The sequence below is a fragment of the Telmatherina bonti genome, assembly GCF_933228915.1.
Source record: "Telmatherina bonti genome assembly, chromosome: 14".
NCBI classification, from domain to species: Eukaryota; Metazoa; Chordata; class Actinopteri; order Atheriniformes; family Telmatherinidae; genus Telmatherina; species Telmatherina bonti.
In genome coordinates, this window is record NC_136612.1 from 34,957,645 (window position 1) to 34,983,782 (window position 26,138).

At 43.6% G+C, this 26,138-nt stretch overlaps 1 protein-coding gene across 1 annotated transcript in view; it reads right to left on the bottom strand.

Moving 5' to 3' along the window:
- The window catches only part of LOC306765671 (uncharacterized protein), a gene marked incomplete at both ends in the record, with an annotated part of 74,499 nt that overhangs the window by 2,059 nt on the left and 46,302 nt on the right, over window positions 1-26,138 (bottom strand). The window contains 4 exons of the mRNA XM_079253155.1: window positions 1,098-1,148; window positions 3,816-3,823; window positions 15,961-16,476; window positions 16,607-16,653. Of these exons, the coding sequence (XP_079109281.1) occupies window positions 1,098-1,148; window positions 3,816-3,823; window positions 15,961-16,476; window positions 16,607-16,653 (622 nt within the window). The remainder of the gene's footprint in view (window positions 1-1,097; window positions 1,149-3,815; window positions 3,824-15,960; window positions 16,477-16,606; window positions 16,654-26,138) is intronic.

Below are 26,138 nucleotides of genomic sequence, written 5' to 3' on the forward strand. Positions count from 1 at the left end.
AATGAACGTTCACTATTAAAACTTGAAGAAAAGTCAATCCACAGGGTTTTCAGTCAAATGTGGAGTTTAAAAGAACTCTTTGAAAAGTAGGATCATGTAAAGAGCATTTACGGCATTGGAAAGTTTCTCAGAAGAAGACACCACCATCTTCTTATTTGCAGCATGTTTTCCTTTGAAGAAATAAAAACACAATAGGTTGATTTGTGCCAGAAGCAAAAGTGCCTTGTATTCACCGGGCACAAACTCATCCCAATTTCCACATACCTCACTGGAATCACATTTGGCCCCCATGACAATGTAGAGAGCGGACTGAAAGTCAAAAAGTACATGTTGAAATATTTTCTCCACATCCCTAGTATACATGTCATATTTCTGAATGTTACCTATATATAATACAAGGCATAATCCTGCCTGTCTCTGTTGCTGTATTATTGTTTGTCTGCACAATCCTTGTACTTCCCCTGCCTGTCTCCAGAGTTGCATTGCTGTATATCAGTTTATTCATGTTAAACACCCTGCCTGTCCCTGTAGCTGCCTCGCTGTCACTTTGTACAGCATAAGAGGAACAAATCAGCAATCAGATAGTTGGCACTTTTAAACTGCTTTTTAATGGAAAAGAAAAGCAAATCCTGTGGAATTAAAGGCTCTAATTGGAATGAATCTCTCCACACTTTCCCTTCCCTCCCTTCCTGTCCTTCTTCCTAATCACTCCTGATTGCTTTTCATCCCACTCACCTGAGCCCCTCCTTATGGAAGCCATGCACACACATTTATTCAGTCTTTGTCCTTCTCACAGGGCGGCAGCACTGCTAAGGGCAACATGTGCACCTTTATTATTGATACTGTGATAAAGTTCGCTCTACATTGTATTGATCTTTATCAAAGGGAACATTTAATGGACTTGATCATTTCTAATCCTTGCTTTGCTTTCTTTCACAGCCATTTTTGGTTGAGCATTTAACTTAATCATTTGACAATAAATCATGGGCTTCCTGAGCCTTAGTCCATCTCTTGGTTCATGCATCCTTACCAATACCCACCATGCTAACTTCCCTTCATCCTCCTGCTTCACAATAATACAACAGCCCTGGTCTTACCATTAGAACAAACAGGCCACAGTTGTTTGAGCACACTTGCTTTGCCAGACCCTGGAGGTGTGAAAACAAGGTTTGGATTAAAGGATAGTCAGCAAATGGAAAACTTTAGCGGATGCAATGACATATCAAAGCGGAGCATCATTTCTGCCAAGTGTCCTCCGGGGTCCAGGGGAGAGGAGGTGTGCAATGTGTCTGGAAAAAACAGAGGAAAACGTCGTGGAAAACTTGAACCAGGTGAATATTAGAACGGCAGAACAAACATGAGACATTTGAAGATGCAAATAAGCTCATCTGTGAGGCGAAAATGTGCTGGAAAATCCAGCAATAATCCCAATAAAACTTTGATTGTCATTAATTGGCCGTTTTTTCATCCATGCTTACCTCCATTTAGCAAAGTTGGACGTTGTGTCGCCGACGAGCCTTAATTAAATGATCTCCAGGTGGTTTGGTGAAGATATGGCACATGGAAACTTGTAAAATGTGAAGAAGAAGACGGCGACTGCGGCGAGGAAGAAGAATCACATCCAGTGGGAGGAGCTGAAGGCGTTTAACCCCGCCCACGTTGAGACACGCCTCGCTCTGCACACTGCAGCCAGGGGTAGTTGATCAGAGACGCATGCAGCAGAGCTGGCCTTCTGAATGGAAATATTGTTGACCATCAGGTTTATTTAATGGTGGCCACCAAAACCGTGATGAGGATGAAACTGCGATGAATGGTGCAGCCCTACCGTGAAGTGCATCATGGGTATTCAGACAGAGCTGCTGGATCAGTAGGAGTGAAGACAAGCTGCAGTGAAGACTTGGGAAGAAAAGTCAGCGTGTTTTATCAAGTACATGAGTGCTGGGCTTTCATGACGTGAGCTGTATTTAAATGACCTACTTTATATGAATGTTGATCATTAAGCACTATGCCGAAGAACAGTGAGTGCTTTTATTTTCTGTGTTTAAAGCTTGTACACGTGGAAGCTAAGCTGTCTGGACAGGCTGCACGTGCCTCGTCATGCGCCACTGTCCCCCCTCGTAAAGGAGAAATGACAACAGCGCCAAACCAAAAGAACTCCCTTTTCTCCTCATATCTGTTTGCTGCTAAGCTAGCAGTGAAGCTCCTCATACGTCTTATTGGACACAAATTGGCCAGTTTTCCTGTGGAAGTGTTAAAACATGCGGGACTGCAGTGGAAATTTCTCTCCTTTTTTAGGAATAATACGCACAACTGTGAGCAAGTTGTGATGAGCATCTGTGAATGCAGCAGTTTTTCTGCTTCCATTACAAGGGGAGATACATTTATCAGGTTTTTCTTGCTGCTTAACATGTGAGGGTGCATGTGTCAGCTACTGAAATGTACCTACGGAGAAAAATGAGGGCTTCTTTTAATAAGGGCTGCAAATCTATTTTAACAAATGAAATTCCAGGCTTTGTAATAAATCTTGTTTGATCACATAAGAGGAAAAGAAAATGTGAAAAGAGATGTCTAAAATGTTTCATTTCTTCCTCCTAGACAAGTCTGAGATTTCTTTGAAAGCAAACTGAGACTAAGGTTTATTTCTCCTACGTCTCGGTTTGCTCTCGGGAGAAATAAGATGCACCAAATCTCAATGTAGTCTCATTTGAAGTTTTAGAAGAGATCTCAACAAGCTCTGATATGATTCTCCTAGTTTCTCAACTTTAGTTTCTCTTTGTGATCTCAGGCAGAGAAATCAGAGAGCTCTCTCTATGAACTTAATCTCCTCTCATCCGGGCTTTAGTTCATGCTTCTCATATTAATCTCAGACAGAGCAAAGGAAGAGCTCTCCACAAACACTCACTGAAATCTCCCACTTAGAGAAATGTTTTCTTCTTTCCTATCATCTCATATCATGCTGACTTTATTGTAATCCACATTAATATTTCTTTTCTATGTTGGATTGTATGCAGAATGAATTGATTAAAATTACTGCAAATAGCATCTGCTTTTATATTAACCAACAGTTTTCCACAAAGAATTTGAAGTAGATTGCATGTAATTCACATTTTGTTTCATCAACCACATAAAAAATTATATTATATTATATTATATTATATTATATTATATTATATTATATAATATTATATTATATTGACTGCATTTGGAACAAAACCCCGGAACTTTGAACCCTGTAATGCAACCCAACTTTAGTATTTAGGAGAGAGCCATCAGTCACAAATGCTGCATGGTCATTGGTTAAGAGAGCTACTCGGTGGCTAATGCTGTATCATGATTGGTTACTTCACAACGTAGTGAGGCGACTTAACAACGTCAGGTCGTGTGGTACGTTTCTTCTTTTTTTGTGTGGTTAACGTGTGGAGTCTTTGGCAGAAGGAATGGAGGAAATGAATCTTGCAGGAGGAAAAAGAAGGGAAGCAGCATCTTTGTTAAACGCAGTTTGGGTAAATTTTAGATGGCGAGCGTTTACAGCGGCCTCTAGACACTTCCATAAATTGTATGTGCATGGAAAATGTGGATTTGTCATGCAGTGAAAGCAGTTTAAATAATGAAAATGTTTTCTTTATTTTCCAGGAGGAATGCATGTGAAAATAATAAAAAAGAGACGGCCAAAAGAGCGGGAAAGCCACCGAAGAAGATCAGTTTTTATGAACCAGACCGCGGCTCACCAAGAGATAACCCAGCTGGGAATTGTCTTATTATTTCAATCCACAATTTAGCTCTAAATTCATATTGATTGTTATATTGTAACTTACCTTGGACACTATAATAAGCAACATCTTAGACACTCTGTGTTCTCTTTTCACTGGGATTAATAATCTTAATATACTGTCAGCTTGAGGTCCACATGTTGATTTCCAGGATGTTTTAAAGAAAAGGGAGTGGAACCCTCACTTGGAACTGTGTGTGTTTTACTGACAGATATTGGTTCAATTATTGCTACATTTGGGGTTCGGATTAGATTTGAAAAATGGGATTTCAATAAAATAAAAGTTCTCTTCCTGAAAATCTCTATTTTCCAGGTATTAGATTTAAAATGGGTCTGAAAATGTTGTTCCCTGCAGAAACTCTGTTCTCACTTCATTGCAGGTTTTAGAATGGAATACTTGTGTTGACAATGTGCTGAACTGTTTTAGTTGCTCATTATTTACAAATGAAAACTGTAATTATTGGGATGTTTTTTCTTTTTTAAACGTGTCTCTTCCTTTTCTTGACTTGTGCTTGCTGCTGTGTCCCTGTAAGGTAAAACATCTGCTGTGCTACAGGTGGTGAGCACCTGGAGGCATTAAAAGCTTTTCTGGACAAAGTGGAACAGATCCAACCTCAGGCTGGTCCTTGGGCTCCAAAGAACAGGTCTGGGAAGCAAGAGCTGTGTCCAGGAAGTGGCCTCTTCTTGTCCTCCACTCACCTGTCTGCAATCCATGCAGAAGCAAAGGACTGCCTTCGCTTATTCCACCTTCTTTTCAAGAACTTCTTTCCTGAAGCGGAGTGCCGACATGCTGTGGCGTTTGGGAAACACGGAAAGGTGCCAGATGGGAAGACAGTCCTGGACCAGTTCAAAGTCAGTGGAATTTGAAGGAAGTATATGGCTCATTTGGTAGTGAATGATTTCTGGAAATGTTGTGGAAAAGTTGTGGAAATTCATCAGCAGAAATATCTGGGAAGCCAATATAGAGAGCCAAAGTCCCCCCCACAGAGGATCCCTTGGGATCTTATTGTGGAAAAAAACTGTGTGACAGTGAATCATGAGACAACTAATGTTTTGATCCTGCTTGAATTGTCATGAATTCCACATCTAGATTTTCTTCCTTCATTTTCTACACGGCTTAGTCCAGTTAAGCTGGAGCCTATCCCAGCAGTCATCAGGCCAGAGACGGGGTTCATCCCAGACAGGTCGCCAGTCCATCACAGGCACGTATTTCTCAGTTTAAAATCTACATTTACAAGTAAAAAAGTTCGTTAGCGCACACTCAAGAAGTGCCTGAGTAACGTCATTCTTCCCAGAGCTGCTGAAGCAAGTGTTAACGCTAAACCCTGTGTGTTTTGTTCTGCCATGTGGTCACATTGAGCCCTGTTTTTTCTTTGCTTCAGCTGAAAAAGAATAGTTGTCACAGCATCAACACGTCAGAGCTCGGCTGCTAATGCTGATGGATGATATTTGCCTGGTGGTGACCATGCAACTATTTAGTCTCGCTGCCACAAATGAACATCAGCCACATCTGACAGCTTTTCCCAGACTGCCACACATATTGTGTAGGATTACATTTAGTTTACTGGCCCGTTTCACCTGACTTTTTTCTTTAATCCTGGAAGCATTTGTAGGGATATGAATAATGTGGAACTGCTGATGCAGTTCATGGGATCAGAAGTTAAGTTGTCTATGGCTTTTCACTGCCCTACATATAGGGGTGTCACCATTCTCCAAATGCTTTATTCAGCTTGATTCTTGATATTTTCACTCTGCCACTTTTAGTTTAGTCTCATCTAGAACCACTGGTTACCGTGGCAACTGCTTTAGTTTAGAACGTCTCAGAAGATGGTCTGCATGGCGTCATGAGTGATATTTCTAACAGGAAATAAAACCATTTTACTTGACAAGTAATCGGCTAATAGTTGAAGCTGCAGAAAATCAGTTTGTCATCAACATAAGATTTAGTTTTTCAGCAATGTTTTACCTTCCCCATGTACTGTTTAGCATGCATCCTACCATCAGCTTTTTCAAGCCAAATAAGCAGCATTTCTTTTCCAAACATGACCTGGAGTTTATTTCTAGTTTGTTTTCCTCTTCTTCTTCTGGCCCTTCTCACATTAATCACCATATCTGGCCAAATCTGATGGAGTTTCTGAAGTATTCCAAGTATTACATCCCTACTTTTAATGTTGGGATTGTTTCAGTGTCCTCCCAGTTTGACTGGATTTCCTTCTGTGTGAACCAGAAACATATTAGAATGTGAATTTTGGATCTATGGAGGAAAAAAGTTCTTAATACTTAGTGGAAACTGCTGTTCCATGATAAAAAGAGTCCTTTGTGTTTTTTCTTTGCTTTAATCTTGCAGCTTACATCATGCGCTGTAGTACACTGGATGGTTGGACACCGGATGAGAAAAGTAAGCTGATAAAAGTCTTCATAAACAAACGCTGCACAAGGGCCACAACACTGTAAATGACAGAATGTGGCATACTGAGACTTTTTTTAATGAGCCTGTTCAGAAAAGCCCTTGAATGCAAATGCTGCATGTTGGCCTCAGAGACTCTTTGACTGTTCAGTGTTGTGCATTGCTGTAAAGTCTTGTTGACACTGCTCATAATGCTTTCAGAGAATTGTTTCAAAACACAACTTTCCAAGAAGATGCATCTTTCTAGTTCCCATCTTATAATGATGACAATGTTAGAAGAGCTTTTGCTGTCAGTAAACGCTCTTTAACTTTCTTCCATTTGTTGTTCATGTCATTGTTAACTTTGCAACCACTTCAAATACTCAGCAGTCGTCAATTTTCAAGTACAATGACTATGTTGGAATTTAATAAAGATGAAGACTCCGCTTCAGATTTCTTTCTTCCTTTTTTTATGTGAAGTCATCTGCCATGTGCTGTAGAAGTAGAAAGCCTGATGGCGTTGGGTACATCTGCTACATCCCTCTGTCGTGTGGTAAAGAAAGAGTTCACCACCGTTGTTTTATTGCTCTATCATGATGTTATTAAGTGCATGGTCTGTGTTTAGGATGGTAAATCCAGTCAGGTGGGAGGAGAAGGTCACATGATTTAAGCATCCTGATAGTAGGACCTCAGGTGTGTGTGTGTGTGTGTGTATTGCTCAGTTTCTTTTTCAAAGGAGAAATAAAGGAGCCATTAAAAGCAGTGCAGTGAAACTAGCAAGGAATCTCCCTAAAGTCTCCAGTATGACTCCCTCTAGTTATTCTGTCTCACCTATTTCTCCTGGTGAATTTTAGGAGAAACATATGAGAAACATTTTAGAGCAAATAGAAACTAAAATGAGGCTGAGATGAGAATCTCACATTTGTCTCTTGAGCTCTAAAAGAGCAACCTTTGAGCAGTAAAATTGTCCTTGCCCCCAAAAGCAGCATCTTTTTAATTGAACTGGATTTTGGTGGACGACTGACTCAAATAGACACAAATATTATTGTAAACTCAGGCTCTATTAATGTCTGCAAAGAAATCCATTTCATTCAGTTTCAGTTCAACAGTAGAAAAACAGGAAAATCTTCCTGGCAAAACTGAACAGTCTTCAAATGAAAAAGTCATTTGAAGTCATTTATCTAAGCGCTCCAGTATAAAACATGTTCCAGGACTTTTAAGGTGTAAAATGTTTCCGTCCACACGCTTCATTAATAAACATGAACATGTGACAGTAAAGCCCACTGTGTTGTGGCTTCAGTCTGGTCCTGCAGCAGAGCTCATCACCTCCTGCTCTTCCTGCAGCTGGAAGCTGGATGCTGCAGGAGGACCAAGCTTCTAGATCAGCCGTCTCCAACTGCGCTCATCCTGCAGCTTTTACTGGTTCCCTGCTACAACACACTTTATTTAAATGAAAAGCTTCTCCAGCAGCTTCTCATCTTCTGCACCTGCCTGTTAATGAGCCATTGATTTGGGTCAGGTGTGTCACAGCGGGGAAACACTAAAACCTGCAGGGTGGTAGCTCACGAGGACCGGAGTTGGAGACCCCTGTTCTAGACTGTTCTTCTGGACGGGGGAGGAGCTTACGCAGCCGTTGCTGCCACTAACAGAAGAGGAAACCATTCGGACTTAAACCTTCCTCACCAAAAGTCTTCAATAACACTGTAAAAAGTTGCTCCACTTGTTAGTTGCTTTTTCTTTAGTCACTGGAAGGATGTGAAACATCCAAACATGAAGCGCCAAAGTACTAACGGAGGTCCTCCGTGTGCATCAGTGGAATCGGCGTGCACTGAAACATTCCGCAGTTAAATGCTTTAACGTCTTCATTTTTCAGGAATTAATGCTAATGAAGGTGTTAAAGTCCCAGCCGTAGTTTTTACTTTAAAGTAGTAATTGCTTTTTTTTTTCATTAATGTACACTGATGAAGAACAAGCAGATTATTTCTTCAGCCAAGACATAAAGATCATGTCTTTTTTATTCCAGAAGTGCAGACAGCAATGAGGCAGCTGCTCTGAGATCCAGAATGGGACCACCGAAGCCAGAACACCTCCGACCCCTCAGCTGACTTCATCTGCACACCTCCAGTAACGACGCAGCTCCTACACACACCTGACAAGGTGTGTAAAATGACTTGACATCTCCAGAAAGCATGGCTGAAATGGTCCATTTCTTTCTCTCCTTGATGTCATTCCAGCAGGGAGCGAGGAAGGTGGTCCACAGCTGGAAGAGCAGCCTCCTCCTTCATCTAGTCATCATCAGACGTGGACATTTCACATCAACACGGACTGTAAAGCTGCTTGGAACTGGATGGAAACAGCAGCTCATCGGAGCACAGCTTTATCTTGAACAATGGACTCATTGTTGACCTTCTTGATGTCCAGGTCAGGTGTTGATGGTTTCACTAAAAACTGCAGCTTGGCTTTCTGATTTTAAAGCACTGCAAACATTTTCATCTGTCTGGAGACTTTTCTATTCTCAGCTGCTTATTTCTGGATTTCTATATGTAGCATGTAGGAAAATGATGCAATGCCTGCAAAGAAGCTTCACTTTGAAGATGATTTCACATCTTTGCTTTTCTGTTGAACGGCTTTGGGAACTTTAAGTTGCTGCAACGTAAACCTGCATTCTCTCAGTGGAGGAAGAGGAGTTTGCTCAGAGCTCCTGCTAACTCACCTGGAAGCTGTCAGAAGAGCAACGTTTCTTAATTTGCTTTGCTAACATCATTCCAAGCTGTTTCCTCCAAAATGATGGACTTTTAGCAGTGTGTGTCCCATTGAGCCGACTCCAAGTGTTTGGTCTCATACTGTTCCAGGTATGTTTGCTTTGTTTTTGCTATTTCTGCACGCTGTTATTGACTTCAGCATTTGTTCTCATAGAAAACTGTGTTCATCTGGTGGTGTGATGCTCTTCTATTAAAATAAACTTGCAGGAGATGGAAATGTCGTTTAAAAAGCTTGTGCTTCAGGATATGTAAGATGAGGATTTTCTATGTGTCTGTCTGCTTTTGGCTGCCATAGAGGTAGTTGTGCTAAGATGGCTGTTGAATCTTTGTTTCATGCTGCTGAACTGTTTAAGCTGCAGTATTCAGGAGTGTCCGGCGGACTGAAGAGTCCAAACTGCAAACTGGAAACTCTCAGGTCAGGATTCATCACACTGAGTATTTAAGGAGATTTTATTCATGACTAAAATGATACCTACAGAAGCTGTTTGTATGAACATCTATGGTGGCACTGAAGTGTTGCAGCAGTACAAAAACCACAACACTCCACAATTATCAGCAATACAAAGACAACATTGTTCTTCAGTCAGCTTTATTTTCAATGCAACTCTCTCAAAGTTTTTGTGTTTTCTGCAACCTGTCAGGATGTCTGATCACAGAGGAAGGCTGTGGTTCTCTGGCCTCGACGTTGAACTCCAACCCATCCCATCTGAAACATCTGGACATGAGTTCCGCTGATTACGCTGAAATAATTGTATTGTGTGAAAAACACCTTGAGTCGCTGAGATCAACTATAAAAGACGTGGTCTCTCAAAGAGAAGCTGTGAAGATCTGTCCTCACTTCTCAGTTTCCAGTTCTCCAGTCTGATAGAACTGGACCTGAGTAACAACAACCTGTAGGATTCAGGATTGAAGTTGTCTGGCGGACTGAAGAGTCCAAACTGCAAACTGGAAACACTCAGGTCATGTTCAAAGTAGATTTTGTTCCTCCTCAACCGATGTGTTTCAGTGGCTGAGTGTTATTTTAGAAATAAAGGAAGTGAACGTCTGACATCTAATTACACGTTTACTCAGAACAGTTGTGTGTTCGTTCATGATGCTGCTTTAGGATGTGTGTGAGCTGTTCCATGTCACACAGCCTACAAAGGAGAAAGTTCTGTTGATGCTATTGGATGACTAACAAGGTTGGAGGTTATCAGTCATTTTCTGTGCTGAAGTTAACTCTGGTTCTGGTTGTCCATCTCTATAGATTCTACCAGACGCCCCCTGGTGGCCACAATTAGTAATAGTAATAAAAGTCCAACATCCTTACCAAGCAATAGAACCCCCCCCCCCCCCCCCCCCCCCCATGGGCATCACATTCTTCTAAAGCTGGTTCTTTCATTTCTCTTTGATTTCATTAGAACAAGGTAAGAAGGAAAAAGAAAGAGCTGCCAAGGACTTGTCAACTTTCCATCCAGTCTTCATCTTTCTCCTCTGCTTCATATGTGGACATTTCCTGTAGACATGGACCGTAACATGATGCTGCTGCAGGTTAGCAGATCACCTGAGGAAGGAACTGTATGGACAGAAACTGGAAAACGTCATAGCACAGATTTATTGGGAATACAGCCGTCATTGACCCTCTTAGTTGTGTCCAGGCTCAAGTCTTCATGGTGACCTGAAAACTGTATATCTGTTCTTATGTGCCTTTTTTCTTTGGGTTCCTTATCCCATCACTTCTCTAACACCTTTTACACACAGCAGGTTCTGCACTTTTACAGCTCAGAGGGTTCTCACTTCACACACTTTGTCCATCCAGAGACACCGTAGTGAAAATGTGACATAAATCCGGCAGCTGCCATGTATGTGGACCCACAGCTAGTAGATATAAACAGATCATTGTAGAAGAAGAAAAACAACGGTTTAAATACCAACAGAAACAGTTTCTTTTCTCTCATTGATCTTCTGTTTTGTTACATGCTGCTAAATTTGAAGCATCATGTTTTCTGATTTGCTTGTTTTTATTCCTCACTGACATGTTTCTCCAAACATTCATCCTTTTGACCAGTGACCTGGGATTTCTGCTTCTATTCAGGTTTAAACCTGCACATTTTTACTTTTCTCTGTGAAGAGATACAGATTGAAACGTTGGCTGATATCAGTGGATCCATTCAACTCCAACATGTTATAAAATCTTGGATTTATACTTCATTTCAGCTCTAATGAATTCGCAGTTAATTGCATGTTGATATATTTGACAAAGTGTCTGATTTTAATCCTGCATGGTGTTCATTGTCAGTGCTTTCAGTTTGGATCCTTCATTATGAGCATCTTCCAACCTGATGCAACGGTTTCACGGTGCAATGAGAGAACCGGGAAAATTCACAAATAAGACATTTAATTAATGTTTTGTCCTCTTTCATTCAGCTTAATAAAAAATGAAGTATGAACAGTTTTCTTAAACCCTCCCATTTTTGTGCCCGACACTCATTTATCCAAAACAGAGTAATGCATCAAGTGCAGCTCTGCAAACCAAAATCCCTCACACATCAGTCCAATATGATGGATGAAAGAAAACTGAAGCCACTTTGGTTCACGTTTTGTCTCGGTGCTTGACTGGAGGAACATTGGAGGGGATTTTTCAGAGAAATGCTGCCCTCTGCTGGTCACAGGAGGAAACGCACCTTCCATCTTCCACCTGCAGCTTTACACATGATGCAGGACTTCAGAGACGTGGGTCCTCATTTATGAAGCTGTCGCACGCACAAAACCTGGTGTACGCCAATTATAGTCAAATTTTGGGATTTATCAAAACACGACCTGGCGGTAAAACGTCCCTACCTCCACGCCAACTCTGACCCTGGCGTACACACAAAATCCAAAGGCAGAAAATAAAACCAAAGAAATTGTGTGAAATTTGATACATTTATTCAAAATCAAATATAAACCTTTATGCAGAATGCCGTACATTAACAGCATTTGCAAAAAAAAAACAAAAAACAAAGCAAAGAAAAAAAACAAAAAACAAAACAAAACAACGCACATTTGATATTGTTCCTCCACCACTAAAACATCAACCACTAAAATCTTTTCTGAAATGAAGCAGTTCTACGTGTTATAAAAACCATTTCACACAGTTAAGTCATACAGAAGCAGCCATAATAATAAAAGTCTAAATGAATAATTGCATTAAAATGACGTGATTGCCCATCATTAGGCTGATCAGGGTGTTTCCCCAACCTGCAGACACAGAACATGAAGTAATGGTTGGATATAAAATGCACCCAAATGCGTAAAGGCGCACAGTGGCTTATCTGTCCCTGCGGATGAACATGGCGCATGGAGACCCTGGAGTCGAGTCGGTGTCCTTCCAAAGGAAAGTGACTGACAAGTTGCGGCCTTTTTCCAACCCAGAGCGCAGAACAGAACTATGTTCTTCACAACCAGACACACCGTGGTGTAGCGGCCATCGGGCAGATGGAGGCAGGTGGAGGTACCTCCATGCACAGGAGGAAACCTGTTGTACAGCTGTAAAATGTGTGCAGATAGTGGAGACGCTACATAACATGGTACTAAATGGCGTCAGCCCTTCACCTGAATAATCTGAAACAAAGGAATGAAGCACTTCCAGCATCATCTGGAGCATTTTGTTCCAGCGTATCTCTGGACTCCTTCATTTTCCGCCAGCTTCTAATCTGTGGGAGTGGTCAGCGGCCCCCCCCTTCCTCCTCCTGTGGACCAAGATGCACTTTCTCCCTACATTTTATTGTCTGACCGCTTTATTTGTCCTTTCAGGATAAGTCAGATCGCTGATGAGACGCGCTGACAGCATCTGTCCCCTGCTGACCTCCTCTGCCTTTCTGGTGGTGCTGATGTCCATCCCGTCTCCACCAGATAAAATATTGACATTTTACAACCTCATCGATTAGAATTTCTTCCTCATTTTCCAAAGAATTCCTCTTTGTGGCTTTTTCCGTGCAGAACCGTCATGGAAATGAGATGGATTAATATTTATCAGGGGTGTTCACCTGACCTTTTATGGCCAACATGTGGGCGTGACAAGATGTGCGCAACATTTAGTGTTGATCCTGATTTATGAAGTGAAACAGGCGTGGGACGCACTGCTTTGTAAATCGGGAAGTTTTTTTGCGCCACATTTCCTGTTTTCCGTATGTACGCCACCTGTTGCTACGCACAGTTTGATAAATGAGGCCCCTGGACGGGTCTTCTAAGTCCACCTTCTGCTCCTGGGACTCAGACCGGATCTGACAGTCCAGCACTGGAGTCTCAGACTGGTAGCGGGTCCTGCAGGTCTGCAGGGACCATGTCCAGTTCTGTCCCAGATCAACGCTGCAGCTGACAGTCACGTCATCAAATATTACTAAATATTTAAAAATTAAGTATTTTTGATTTTATTTTTATTTATACCCTGCCTGTCGCCCAAAGCCAGCTGGGATAGGCTCCAGCTTCCCCGCGACCTGGAATGGATTAAGCAGTTCGGAATGAGTGAATGAATTTTTATTTATTTATGTAAAATAAAGTGAAACATGTTTCTTTCCTGACTGTTTAGGATTCAGCTTCATTTGTATTGAAAAAAAGAGTTTCTTTTATTTATTTCAGAAAACGGAATCTGTAACAAAATGAGAAAAAAATTAATCAGTTTCACCTGAAAAACTCACAAGCAGCAGATTGTTATAAACACGACACTTTCTATGTTTCATTATGGATCTAAACTGCTGGATTTTTATCAAAAACACAATTTTTAATACATTTTAAAAATTCAAAAGAAATGTAAAAAATTGGAAAACTGCAGGAATATTCAGGTGTAAAATTATGACCATATTTAACCAAAAGTTTAAATATTTTTTAGAGGGTGGGACTTGATTAGAAAAATAATCCAATTAAATGTAGACTTTGTAATTAATTAATCTCAATTAATCACATTTTAAAGGCAGAACAAATTTTGTCCCAAAAGCAACATTTTTTTTTTCACTTAAATCGATTTTTATCGATAATTAAATTGTAAAATAATCTTGGAAACAGGCTTTGTAATGAATGAATCTGGATGAACAGGACAGGACTGGAACATTGACAGGAACCACAGTGAGCGTGATGGAAGTCACAGCAGGACTGTGGAAAACTCTGGAATGACAGAGAGTCCATGTCAGACTGACGTGGCTGAACAGTTTGTGAACTGTGACGATGGTGGAAAAGTTTTTAGAAGATCTAAAATGATGAGACAGAAGAATCCACACAGGTGAGACGGCGTTTCCCTGTAAAATCTCTGCTAAACGTTCCACAGAACAGAACATGTGGGCCCACAGCAGAAGCCAGAAGACATATTCATGCAGAATATGTGGTGAAAGTTTGGCTCAGCGTAGCAAAGTGACTTGTCCCAGCAGAGTCCATGCAGGTAAAAAGCCTTTTAGCTGCACTACCTGTGGAAAACGGCTTTCTTCTACAAGTCATCTGACTGTTGATATGAGAAGCCACACAGGTGAGAGGCCTTCTTCCTGTCACACCTGTGGAAAATGTCTCAGTGGGAAGCGTCCACATGCCAAGCCACAGCGGCCAGAAGCCGTATTCCTGGAAAATATGCGCTAAAAGTTTCAGCCAAAGTTCCAGAGAAACAGGCCACATGGCGGGACGCCTCTCCCCAATGACGTGCAGGGAAACGCTGGAAAAGCCCAACTCCACGTTCACATGAGAGCTGGTGGCCCATCAATGCTTTGTACACTAAAGTGATTCTTTTCAGATGCTCACTATGATTGTTTCTATCAGCTGGAGGAGACGAGCCTCTCAGAAGGCTTTCCAGTCTTTTCCTCTTGTGGATGTTTTTCTGCTGGAAATACAAAGAGACGTCAGCAGAGAGGAGGCTCCTCAGCTTGTAGCGTCTGTGTCAGTGATGCTAGAAATGTTGGCCTTTGTTTTGTCTTCTTGTCCACATTCAACTCTCAGCTGTGTCATGTTGTTGGGAATTCCTCCCACACTTTACTGAGACATGACAAAACGTCAGCAGCAGTGTTCTGCAGCAGCGGTGTGTTCTAACCAGCGTGTCGCGTCTGGATCACCTTTTCTACAACATTAAACACAGCCATCAGACAAGCGGACGCTCTCCTGTCCTTCTCATTAAAACAAGACACTTTTCAATCAATAAAAGCCCTTTGAATGTTTCTGGCAGTTTGCTGATTTCATCTGGAAAGTATTGATAAGTGCGTGTGATCGGCCACTAAGTATGTGTACTGGAATAGTAAGACTTAAGATCTTCAGCTGGATCTTTCTGCTTTTACTGACAACACAACACTTGTAGTTTCATACTTTCATAGATTGTGGATCAGTTTGATCAGGTGGAACTGATCCACAATCAGTGTTAGGTCCTAACTGGACAGACGGACGTCCCAGAAGTGGGACGGACTTTGACTTGTTTGACTTCCAAGCTAATGACGACGTCTAACCTTTCTTTTCTTTCTTTAGGTAGAATTTGAGAAAAAGGAAGAAATGAAAGTGAAAGTAATTCCAGGAAGCATCAAACATTAGAATGAAATGCTCTGAAATCATTTCACTTTCTGATATTAAGAGCAAACTAGAAGAAATAAAGACTGAAATGATTGTGAGAGTTTTTATTGAGCTAAAAGGAAACATTTGGAGAATGTGACACAAATCAATAATGCATCTTTAATTCAACATGTAACTGCAGCCGACATGAGCTGAACACAACATCCTGATACTCAGTGTGAAGCTTTGACTGGAAACAGACAGAAAAACAACATGTGGATCCTGGAAGAAGCTCAGCTTCCATCTTTAAAGGACTGAAGAGGAAGAAGTTTCCAAGAATCATTTAGAAGAGTTTCACACACAAACTGAATCTGAAAAGATGTTTCTGAGTGAAAGAGACAGACATGTACAGCCTGAAGCATCTGTTCATCAGCTTCTCTGCTGCCAGCAGAGTCTTTACACTCCACACAGACACACCCAGGAACCAGACCAGGAACCAGACCTGGAACCAGACCTGGAACCAGACCAGGAACCAGACCTGGAACCAGACCAGGAACCAGACCAGGAACCAGACCAGGACCAGACTCTAAATCCAGCATAGAGAGGATGAGTGAATGTGGTGATGAAGGTGTGGAGGTGGATCAGGGAGTCAGAGGAGACTCTGTAGAAGGACAGAGAGCCAGCAGGACAGTCCACATACACTGCTACTCTGTTAGAGACAGAGGAGGAGGAGGAGGAGGAGGAGGAGGAGGAGGAGGAGATGGGTGTTTCTCTGTTATTGTGCCTGACAGAGTAGCCTTTAACATCAGAGCATCTCAGACTCCAGGACTGATCATTACATCCAAACCCAGACCTCCTGCTGATTTCTCTGTAACACACTGCTATATAAACGTCTCCTCTCCACTTCACCTCCCAGTAGCAGCGACCAGTCAGAACATTTTCACACAGCAGCTGAGGATAAATAAATCTGTCTGGATGATCAGGATATGACTGACGCTCCTCCACACACGTCACCTTCCTGTTGTTGTCAGACAGTTTGAGGTATCTGTGCACTGTGTTGACGTCGATGGTGAGTGGACAGGAATCTGATGGAGAGAACAAACACAATCCAGCTGCACTTATTGATCTATTGACACTTTGATGTGACTGATGAATGAGTGATGGGACGGTGTGAAGATGGTTGAATGTGATGAATCCAGTGAAAAACACACTTACACTTCCTCAGACCTGGTCTCAACCATGCTTCTCCAGCAGGCTCCACCCTGAAAGGAGGAGGGGGGTCAGAGCATGCTAACATGGACATGACATGTCTCTCATTTAGACCCAACCACAGCACTGCTTCAGCCATCACCTTCATCACTACTGATAGAATCACAGCTTTAGATCAGAACAAACTATTGTGCTGCTTTATTTGTTGACTTATCAAAAGCATTGTGTGTGTCTGATCGGGAGGACCGGGATAATTCCTGGTGGGCCGGACTTATGTTTGGGCAGCAAGGGCCGCTGGTTTTCCTATTTATTTATTTATCATTTGTTTATCACCAAGCATCATTAGACTGTTAATAACAAACCTGCAGAGAACAGAGCAGTTTTTATTCTTTATTCATAAGGATTAGATCTCCATGGACACTAATTTGCTTGATATTTAATATTCAGAAAAGGAAATTCTAATGTAAAGAATAGAGTTGGAGATTTCCCCTTTAACTCTGCTTTTTATTTTTGTGAAGTTGTGATGAAACTGTTTACTTACAGTGAAAAAAGAGTTTATAGTGTTATTAGAAAGTAAAACTCTTTCTATTATCTTCTATTTAATGTTTAATATTTTATGTATGACTTTATCTTTAAGGTTTGGACATCTATGAACATTTATTGAACAGAATGTAGATTCTGATTTTGTTCTAAAAGATGTGTTGGAGATGTTCAACAACATCTGAGTTGAAATAAATCTGAATTATGAAACAATCCTTACTTGCACTAAATTGGAGATATTTTAGAAAACTAGACTGGATTAAAAGGGGTTGCAGAGCAGTGTGCAAGTGTAGACTTAACATGTAAGGTTATCATTGGTTGGTTTTAAAAGGTCATAGTGGGCTGGTCTGAGGCATAAAACTCCAGGGCTGAAAATGAGTCCCACTCCGGATCTGCAGTTGATCACAATATTCTGCTGAATAGATTACGCAATCTAGGTTTCCATACGAGTGGCTGTGATTGGTTCTCTGACTACTTATCATCGAGGCGTCAATGTGTAAAGTCTGGTTGTCACGCGGTTCTGTGCTCTTAACAAGGATGATGGTGCAGTCATCGCTCCGTTGAGGTGCTTTATTTACAACTCCTCCTAGGGCTGCTCCATTATGGTCAAAATAATCATCACAATTATTTGGACTGAAACTGAGATCTGGATTATTTAACACAATTCTCCATTATCTTTAACAAGATGAATTTATTTAACATTAAACAGGCTTTTAAACAATGTCTTTAGGATTCCACATCTTTTAGAAAACAAACAACATGAAGCTTTGTCTTGACAAAGTGCAAATACTGATGTAAACTCAATAGATAAATATAAACTATGTTGTAGTGAACTTCCACAACCTACTGCCATTATTCTACATTGCACCTGCAGCCGGAGGCGACTGGGAGACTGGCCGCCGGGTGCTTTAGGACGGGGAGAGGCTCCCGCTGCTCCTTCCTTACAGCAACTGCAGAACAATATGAGCCTTCAAGTCAGTCGCCAAAACACCAGAAAAGTCTCCAATAACTCCAGTAAAAGTCGCTAGATTTGTCGCTTTGAACAAAAAAGTCACCAAGGGGGTTTGAAAGTCTCCAGATTTAGAGAGAAAGTCTCCAAGTTGGCAACAGTGTCTGAATGAAAGCAAAGCGGCTGTGGGAGGAGTTTACAGCACAGCGCTGCAACGCCAGAGACGCTCGATTAGCAGCTGAAGACAGCAGGAGAGGAAACTGCAGAGAGGAAAGAAATCACACCCTTTTATTTTTATCATCGTTGGAAACCCAGATCGTCACTGAGATTAAAATCTGATTAATCTTCCAGCCCTAACTCCTCCAAAGTGCAGCAATATATACAGTGTCCCGTCCCAGTATGTACAATATTTACAATATGTACAAGATCTCACCAATAGTTCTCTAGATGCCAGCGTCACAATACACATTCCAACCTACTCGCCACCCTGCCAGCTCAGAAATGAGCTCCTTATAAACATCAAGCTCCTCCCCTAACAGGAAGCTTCCCAGTTACCACAGATAGTAGGCTTTTTCTGAAACACCGTTTGTTCTCCATAACAAATATGCATACCAAAACATTCCACAAAGGAAACACATTTAAACATTCCCAACATCAGTAGAATCATCATAACACAGGTCAAAATAAACAGGATTATTCATGTGATACGGCGTTTCAGTGCATCACGTGACGGTGACGTCACTGCCGCATTGCGACAGGTTGACGTCTTAAACGCGGCCCGAGCGTTGCCTCGGTTTTCACAAACTACCAGCAGGCCTGGAGATGCACGGTAAGTAACTGTCCAGCAGCTTATTCCCAGTATTAGTAAGGAGACAACTGGGTGTGCTCCCCTAATGATCTGCTAACAGTAGGTGGAACGTCGGGAATGCGGCTGCTAACCGGTACCGTGGGTGTGTCTCTGGTGGCGTGATGGTCCTCAGGACCACCGTCAGCTAGGTACAGGTGTGTGTGTGTGTGTGTTTGGTGTCGGTCTGCAGGGTGTGTCACAAGGCTTCTTTGTCACACTACTAATTTTAAGTTCTGACGTTGTGGGCTGATCATATTTTTCGTTTTGATGTCTCGTACAACACCTGGTTTAAACTCAGTCAGCAAGACAAAAGCTAACAATAATTTGGTCTGTAAAGAACAGTTGAAAATAAACACGAGACACAAAATGAAAGTTTTAACAAATGTCCTAGTTATTAATTAATCCACACCACAGTAATTGCGATTGGAATTGCAGATACAAATTTGTATGAGCAAGAAATTTACTTTCAAAATCTTTTTTTGTGATTTTATTAAATTCTTCATGTAACAAATGTGGTTTTTTCCCCCTAACTGCAGCTGAAATGCATTTATAAACGTATCACTGCAGGAACAGGAATAAAAAAAAAAAGCCTCAAGATGTAATACAGCAGTGATATCTTTTATTAATTGACTTCGTATATTGATCGTAGTGTCATGCACAAAAGTGCCCAGCAACAGGTACAACACACTCTGATTAAGACAGGACCAGAAAGGCAGGTGTGTGTATGTATGTAGGCTACATTCTCTCTTTCACCAAGGATCCGTGATCCTCTGATCATGACTGCTGAAGCACTGATTGGGTACAAAGCCTGAACATCCAGTGGCTGAGCAGTCAGAAGAAGCCTCTTAAAGATAAAATATGCATAAAATGCCACCGCACGTTCAGATTCATAGACATCATATATACGTAGACGCCGCATTGTATCACGCCGCCTATACGAGCTGACGTCTCATCGTGCCGCCATCTTGGATGGGTCTCCAATGCGCCTCCAATACATTTAATGGTAAGGTGTAGGTCCAACCACGACAAGAACTCCACAGATTTTTACCTGTTTTTCCCTCACAGTTTGGTTTGTTACAAAGGGCAGAGATATTGTTATGATACAGATCACTGTAAAACATTAAAAAACAATGTGCTTTTAAGTTAAAATATTTTGATAAGTCCAATAGTTACGGATCACTAGCTATCTAACTATCCCTTAGTTATGCTGCGATAGGTTTAGACTGCTGAGGGACATTTCCTGGTACACAAGGGCTGCTAACTTTCCAAAAACCTTGGAGTAAGATTTAATGAAGACAATCCAAATTTTGCTGTATACAGAACAGCAAGACATTAGACCCAGGATGTTTCATTTTATGTAGGTTTAATAATAAAATATAGCACTCAGAAGTAACATTACATTATATATATACATATATATATATATATATATATATATATATATATATATATATATGTATATATATATATATATATATATATATATATATATATATATATATATATATATATATGTATGTATATATATATATATATATATATATATATATATGTATATATATATATATATATATATATATGTATATATATATATATATATATATATATATATATATATATGTATATATATATATATATATATATATATATATATATATATATATATATATATATATATATATATATATATATATATGTATATATATATATATATATATATATATATATATATATATATATATATATATATATATATATATATATATATATATATATGTATGTATGTATGTATATATATATATATATATATATATATATATATATGTTGTTCTGCCCCGCAGTCAGGGGGAACAGGCCCCAGCAGGCCCGGACCAGCGAGGACTGGCCCCGCCGGGCACCGGCCACCCAGGGCAGACAGAGCGCGGGCCCCCCGGCCCCAAGAGCCCAGAAGCAACCCCCCACCCCCGCAGGCAGAGGGCCCAGCCCACACCGACGGAGGGCCGGGATCCCCAGACCGCCACCGAGCGGCAGCCAGGCCGCACCCCAGTGCACCAGCAGCGCTCCCCGAGCACCAAGACCCTCCACGCACTCACGCACACACACATACCCACTCACACACACACACACACACACACACACACACACACATACACACACACATGTGCACACACACACACACACACACACACACACACACACACCCTCACACACACATCCCTGCTCCCTCTATAATCACCCATTCTTCCATACACGCATACCCCACTCTACACACACACACCTCCCTACACCCCTCTATCCACATTCACACTCCTCATTGTACACCCACCCCATCACTTCCCTGTACCACCAACATAACCCCACATACACACCCCCACCCATCTGCATACACCCCCCCTTCCTCCTATCCCAGCGGCCATCCACTTTCCTAAATTCTTTCACCCTGATCCCCCCACCCCCCCCTCTACCCTAACATTCAGTCACCACTTCATCCATCGGCTCATGCACGCCCTCACCTTTCTTTCCCAACGTGTCCCCTGTGAGATACCCCCGGGGGAGCAGGGGATAGGAGGGCCCTGATCAGGGCCCCACAACTACCCCCCACCCCTGTCAACGCCCCCCCACCACCCCACACATGCAGCCGATCCAGCACCACCCAGGGCCAGCAGCAGTCCCACCCCCGCCAGGCCAGCCCAGACCCAGGCCCCCTGAACAGCACCACTCCCCCGCCCAAACCCCCCCGGCACAGCCCCAGAAATAGGGGCGTGGCAGGACCCCATTGTCACCCCCTCCCTCCCAGCTTATGAATGATTGTGAAGTGTGTGTTGTTTGCAATTAAAATTGGGAAGAAGTAACCACATCATGTTGGGAGCGGGACCACCAAAGCAGCCCCGCCCACCGCACACTGCATGGCCCGCCCCCCAAAATATGTCCATGTGTTGTCAGTGTGTGTTTTTTGTGTTATGTTGACTAAGTGTAATTAAAACTGGGAGGTGAACCGATGCTGGGTGCAGCAATGGAGACCACCTTGATGGCCTCTCTCACCATCCAGATCAACGTGTCCACCTCCCAACGCCCTGCCTGTGTGGTGGAAGAAGGGAAGGAGGGGGGTCCGGGGATTTAGGTCCCGAGGGAAGCGCCCCTCCCTCAAGAAGATGAGCCACCTGCGGCACGAGGCACATCCCCCATTCCCGGGGCCCCCAAAGGCCAGGACAGACCAAGGGCAGCTGCCCCAACAACCAGGGCCCTCAGCAACCCCAATAAAGGAGCCGCCACCGGCCCCAGAAGGCACCAACGAACCACATGCAAAAGTGGGGGGGGGGGGGGGGGGGGGGGGGGGCAAAGAAGAGGAGGGGCGGGAGAAGGAGAGACAGACCAAGGGCCCACCGCCCCCACACCCCTAGGAGACGCCCCCACCCAGAGACACGTTGCATTCCCTCCTCCTTTACACACCAACACATTCACACCCCCTCACCATCAGCCTGGTATACACACACATCTACACACACACACCTACAGACCCACACATACATCTATACACATACACACCCATTCTAACAGATACACGGCCAAAAGATTAGTCCACCTCCAAAACCCTACATCCCACTCACCCCCCTGCCCATCACAAAACACCCCTTCTCATTCTACCTACCCTAGAACAAACCACTACAACTCCCCACTTCTCTCACTGAAGTCCTACCCCCTTCCTAATCATGACCCTTCACCCCCCTATACACCTACATACACATGCACCCCCCCACTCTCCCCTACACACGGACCACTACCCCCCATACACATGCATCTCAATACTCCTCTATATACACACCCCTATCTCCCATGCATTTAACACCAGATTATCCACACACAAGCCCTTACCCCCTCCCACACACACACACACACACACACACACACACACCACCCACTCCCTCATTCACAACCCCAACCCCCCACACAATCATGTACTATCACACGCCCCAAAACCTCCACCCCCACACCTACATGCCCTAACACACTCCCCCTTACACACAACCCTACCCCCCACAAACTCATGCTCCACTACACTCCCCATAATCCCCCCACATATAAACCACCACACACTTCCTACACCCCACACACTCATGTACTATCACAGTCCCCTAAACCTCCACCCCAACACCCCTCACACACTCACCCCACACACACCCCTCACCCCCTATACCTTCATGTACCGCTACAATCCTCTATACACACCCCGCATATACACCCCCACACTCCCTGATACGTACACCCCCACACATACATGCCTCAACACACTCCCACATACACGCACCCCTACCCCCCATACATTCATGTACCACTACACTCCTCCATACACACCCCATATATACACAGGCACCCCCCCATCCTCAACTATTTTGGGCCCGGGTCCCTCTGCCGGGCACCAGAGCACGGACCCGCCCCCACTGCAGCGGCAGGTCCAGGTCAGCCCAACCCCCCCACGGCAGGGCCGACCCCCCATCCCCGAGAAGCAGGGGACAGCCCCGGGCACCGGAACCCAGGACCCGCACCCAGCCCACCCCACAGCGGCACGGCCACCCGTCACGGAGCCAATACCCGCCGATCCAGCCCCCGCCAGCGACCTCGCCCCACCGCCAAAAGGCAACTCCAACCATTGATCAACCCAAGGCCTCCCGCCAGGTCTGGAAACCTAGCCCCCCCAGTAATGAAGCAGCCAAGATCCCCGTCCAGGGGTCCACCCCAGACCCACAGCCACCCAGCCACTCCCTAGCCCCGAGCAGGATGAGGTCACACTCTCCCCCCTACACTAAGTGATGGAGCTGATCACATGAGACCAGAGAGAGTGAAATTCAACTGACTGATCCTTTGAGGAGGCAGACATCATTTCCATGCTGATGTAATCTAATAACAGATTTCTAAACTGCTGGATACACAGATTCTGTTTGCTTTTCCAGTTCACAAGGATAGTTCTTCATTCATTCTTTGTTAAATGTAATGTCTTCTCCCCACTTGTTGTCTCATGATTGTCATTTGTGCAGTACATTAAATCCTTCAGCGCTCTGCTTCGTCACTCATATATGCTACGCTTTTTTTCTACTTCTACTTTTTAATCCTGTGTTGCCTCTACTGGGTTCTTGGTGTGTAGGAATAATTCTAATAATAATATCACAATAATTCTAACAATTCACTTGCATTCAGGAGATTATTCACTGTGTTAATATTATTTATCAACCAATTATGTAGAAAAGTGTTTCTTTTTAGTGTGTAATATATACGCGTTGTTCCACAAAAAAGTTTTCTGGGGAAACTATGTTGACGCTGCAGCAAAACTCGACAGCGGAGACCCATCCAATATGGCGGTGACGCTGGTTCACTCTCCAACGCTCAATGAGGCGTCTACGTATATATGATGTCTATGTTCAGATTCACAACACGTTGGCATGTAAAAAACGGCACATGCTGCTTTTTATGGTTTAGAATTCGCCGTTAATATACGTCCGATTGTTCATACTAACGGCTTGCCATAGGAGCGGACAGGAGCGCGGACAACCGGCGTCGGAGAAACGGAAACGCCTGCTTCACGATAAGTAAAGGGACGAACCAAACCCTTAGGACATAGTGTGGATGCGTTAAGAAAAGAGACAAACAGTTGCCGATTATCTCACTCCGGGTTTCTCTTGGCAGGACTTCAGACTCTTGGCACAGCGGGGCCAAGCAACGCGGACACCGCAGAGCAAAGAGATCCTCCGCTTGATGCAGAAGGAGGAAGGACTTAGCGCCGTCACATGCCGCCACACACATTCACAAGATGCTGGTTCGCCTTCTAGGAGGATTGTGGACAGGCGTGGTGGTTAATATTTGGTCTCACACACAAGGAGCTATTATTGTGATGGAGTTCCGGTTAAGAGGAGGAAGTTGCTGTTTTTTTGCCCGCCAAAAGCGATTCTTGTTCTCTGGTTGAAAAAGGGAGGTGAAAGAAATAAAGCGCTAGACTCAACCTGATTCCGTCTCGCTTTTCACTATCTTCCACATTTGGTGACCCCGACATTGGACATCTGAAGCATGTCTGTGGACACCGACTCGTCTGCCGCCGCGGCTGCGCCGTCCCCAGCTGTTTTTGCGGCTCCGGTGAAACTCCCGGACTTTTGGCAGCACGATCCCGAGCCTTGGTTCCAGCATGTCGAGACTCAGTTCCACCTGCGCGGCATAACCGTGGACAACACAAAGTATTTTCACGTCGTCGCGGCTTTGGATTCAGCCTCTACCTGCAGGTTAATGGGTTTGCTCCGGGACCCGCCTCAATCGGACAAGTACGCGGCTCTGAGGAGAGCTTTGCTGCAGCTGTACCAGCTCTCTGACATCGAGCGGGCCGACCGCCTTCTGTCCCTGACAGGCCTGGGGTACAGCAAGCCTTCTGAATTGATGGAGAACATGTTGGCACTCCTCGGATCCGGGGACAGTTCGTTACTTTTCACCCACCTGTTTCTGCGTCAGCTTCCGCCCCCGGTGCGCACCGCGCTGGCCAGCTCGCCCCTGATCCGAACAAAGGACTACCGGAGTTTGGCTGAAGAAGCAGACAGGCTTTTCCTGGCGTCCCGCAATCTGTCTGTTCACGCACTGTTGCCAGGAACGCCGGAGGAGGACGTCGCGGGTGTGGCTGCCGTCACGGATCGTCGTATGAAGGAGGGCAACCTGTGCTTCTACAATCGCCGCTTTGGAGTGAAGGCTCGTCGTTGTGTCCCGCCCTGCAACTTCCAGCCACTGGGAAACGGACAGGCCGGCGCTCGCTAGCAGCAACCTGCACCGGCGGAAACGAAAAGCTGCTTTTCATTGAGGACAGCGCCTCCGGACGTTGTTTCCTTGTGGACTCAGGGGCGCAGCGGAGCATCGTGCCTCGTTCTTCAGCGGACTCATCAGGAGATGGACATGGACCACCGTTGGACGCTGCTAATGGTACTCCGATCTGCACTTATGGTGTCAGGTCCATGACTGTACGTTTTTGTGGTTGTGTGTTTACCTAGGACTTTGTTGTTGCTGCTGTGTCAATACCTATTCTGGGTGCAGATTTTTTATGTGCATTTAGACTTTTGGTTGATGTGGCCAACAGATGTTTGATCGATGCTGTATCTTTTGACTCCTATCCGTGCTCACTGGGTAGGGCAGGACCGCTTCTTGCTAATATGCTAGCCTCAGGAGACAGGTTTCAG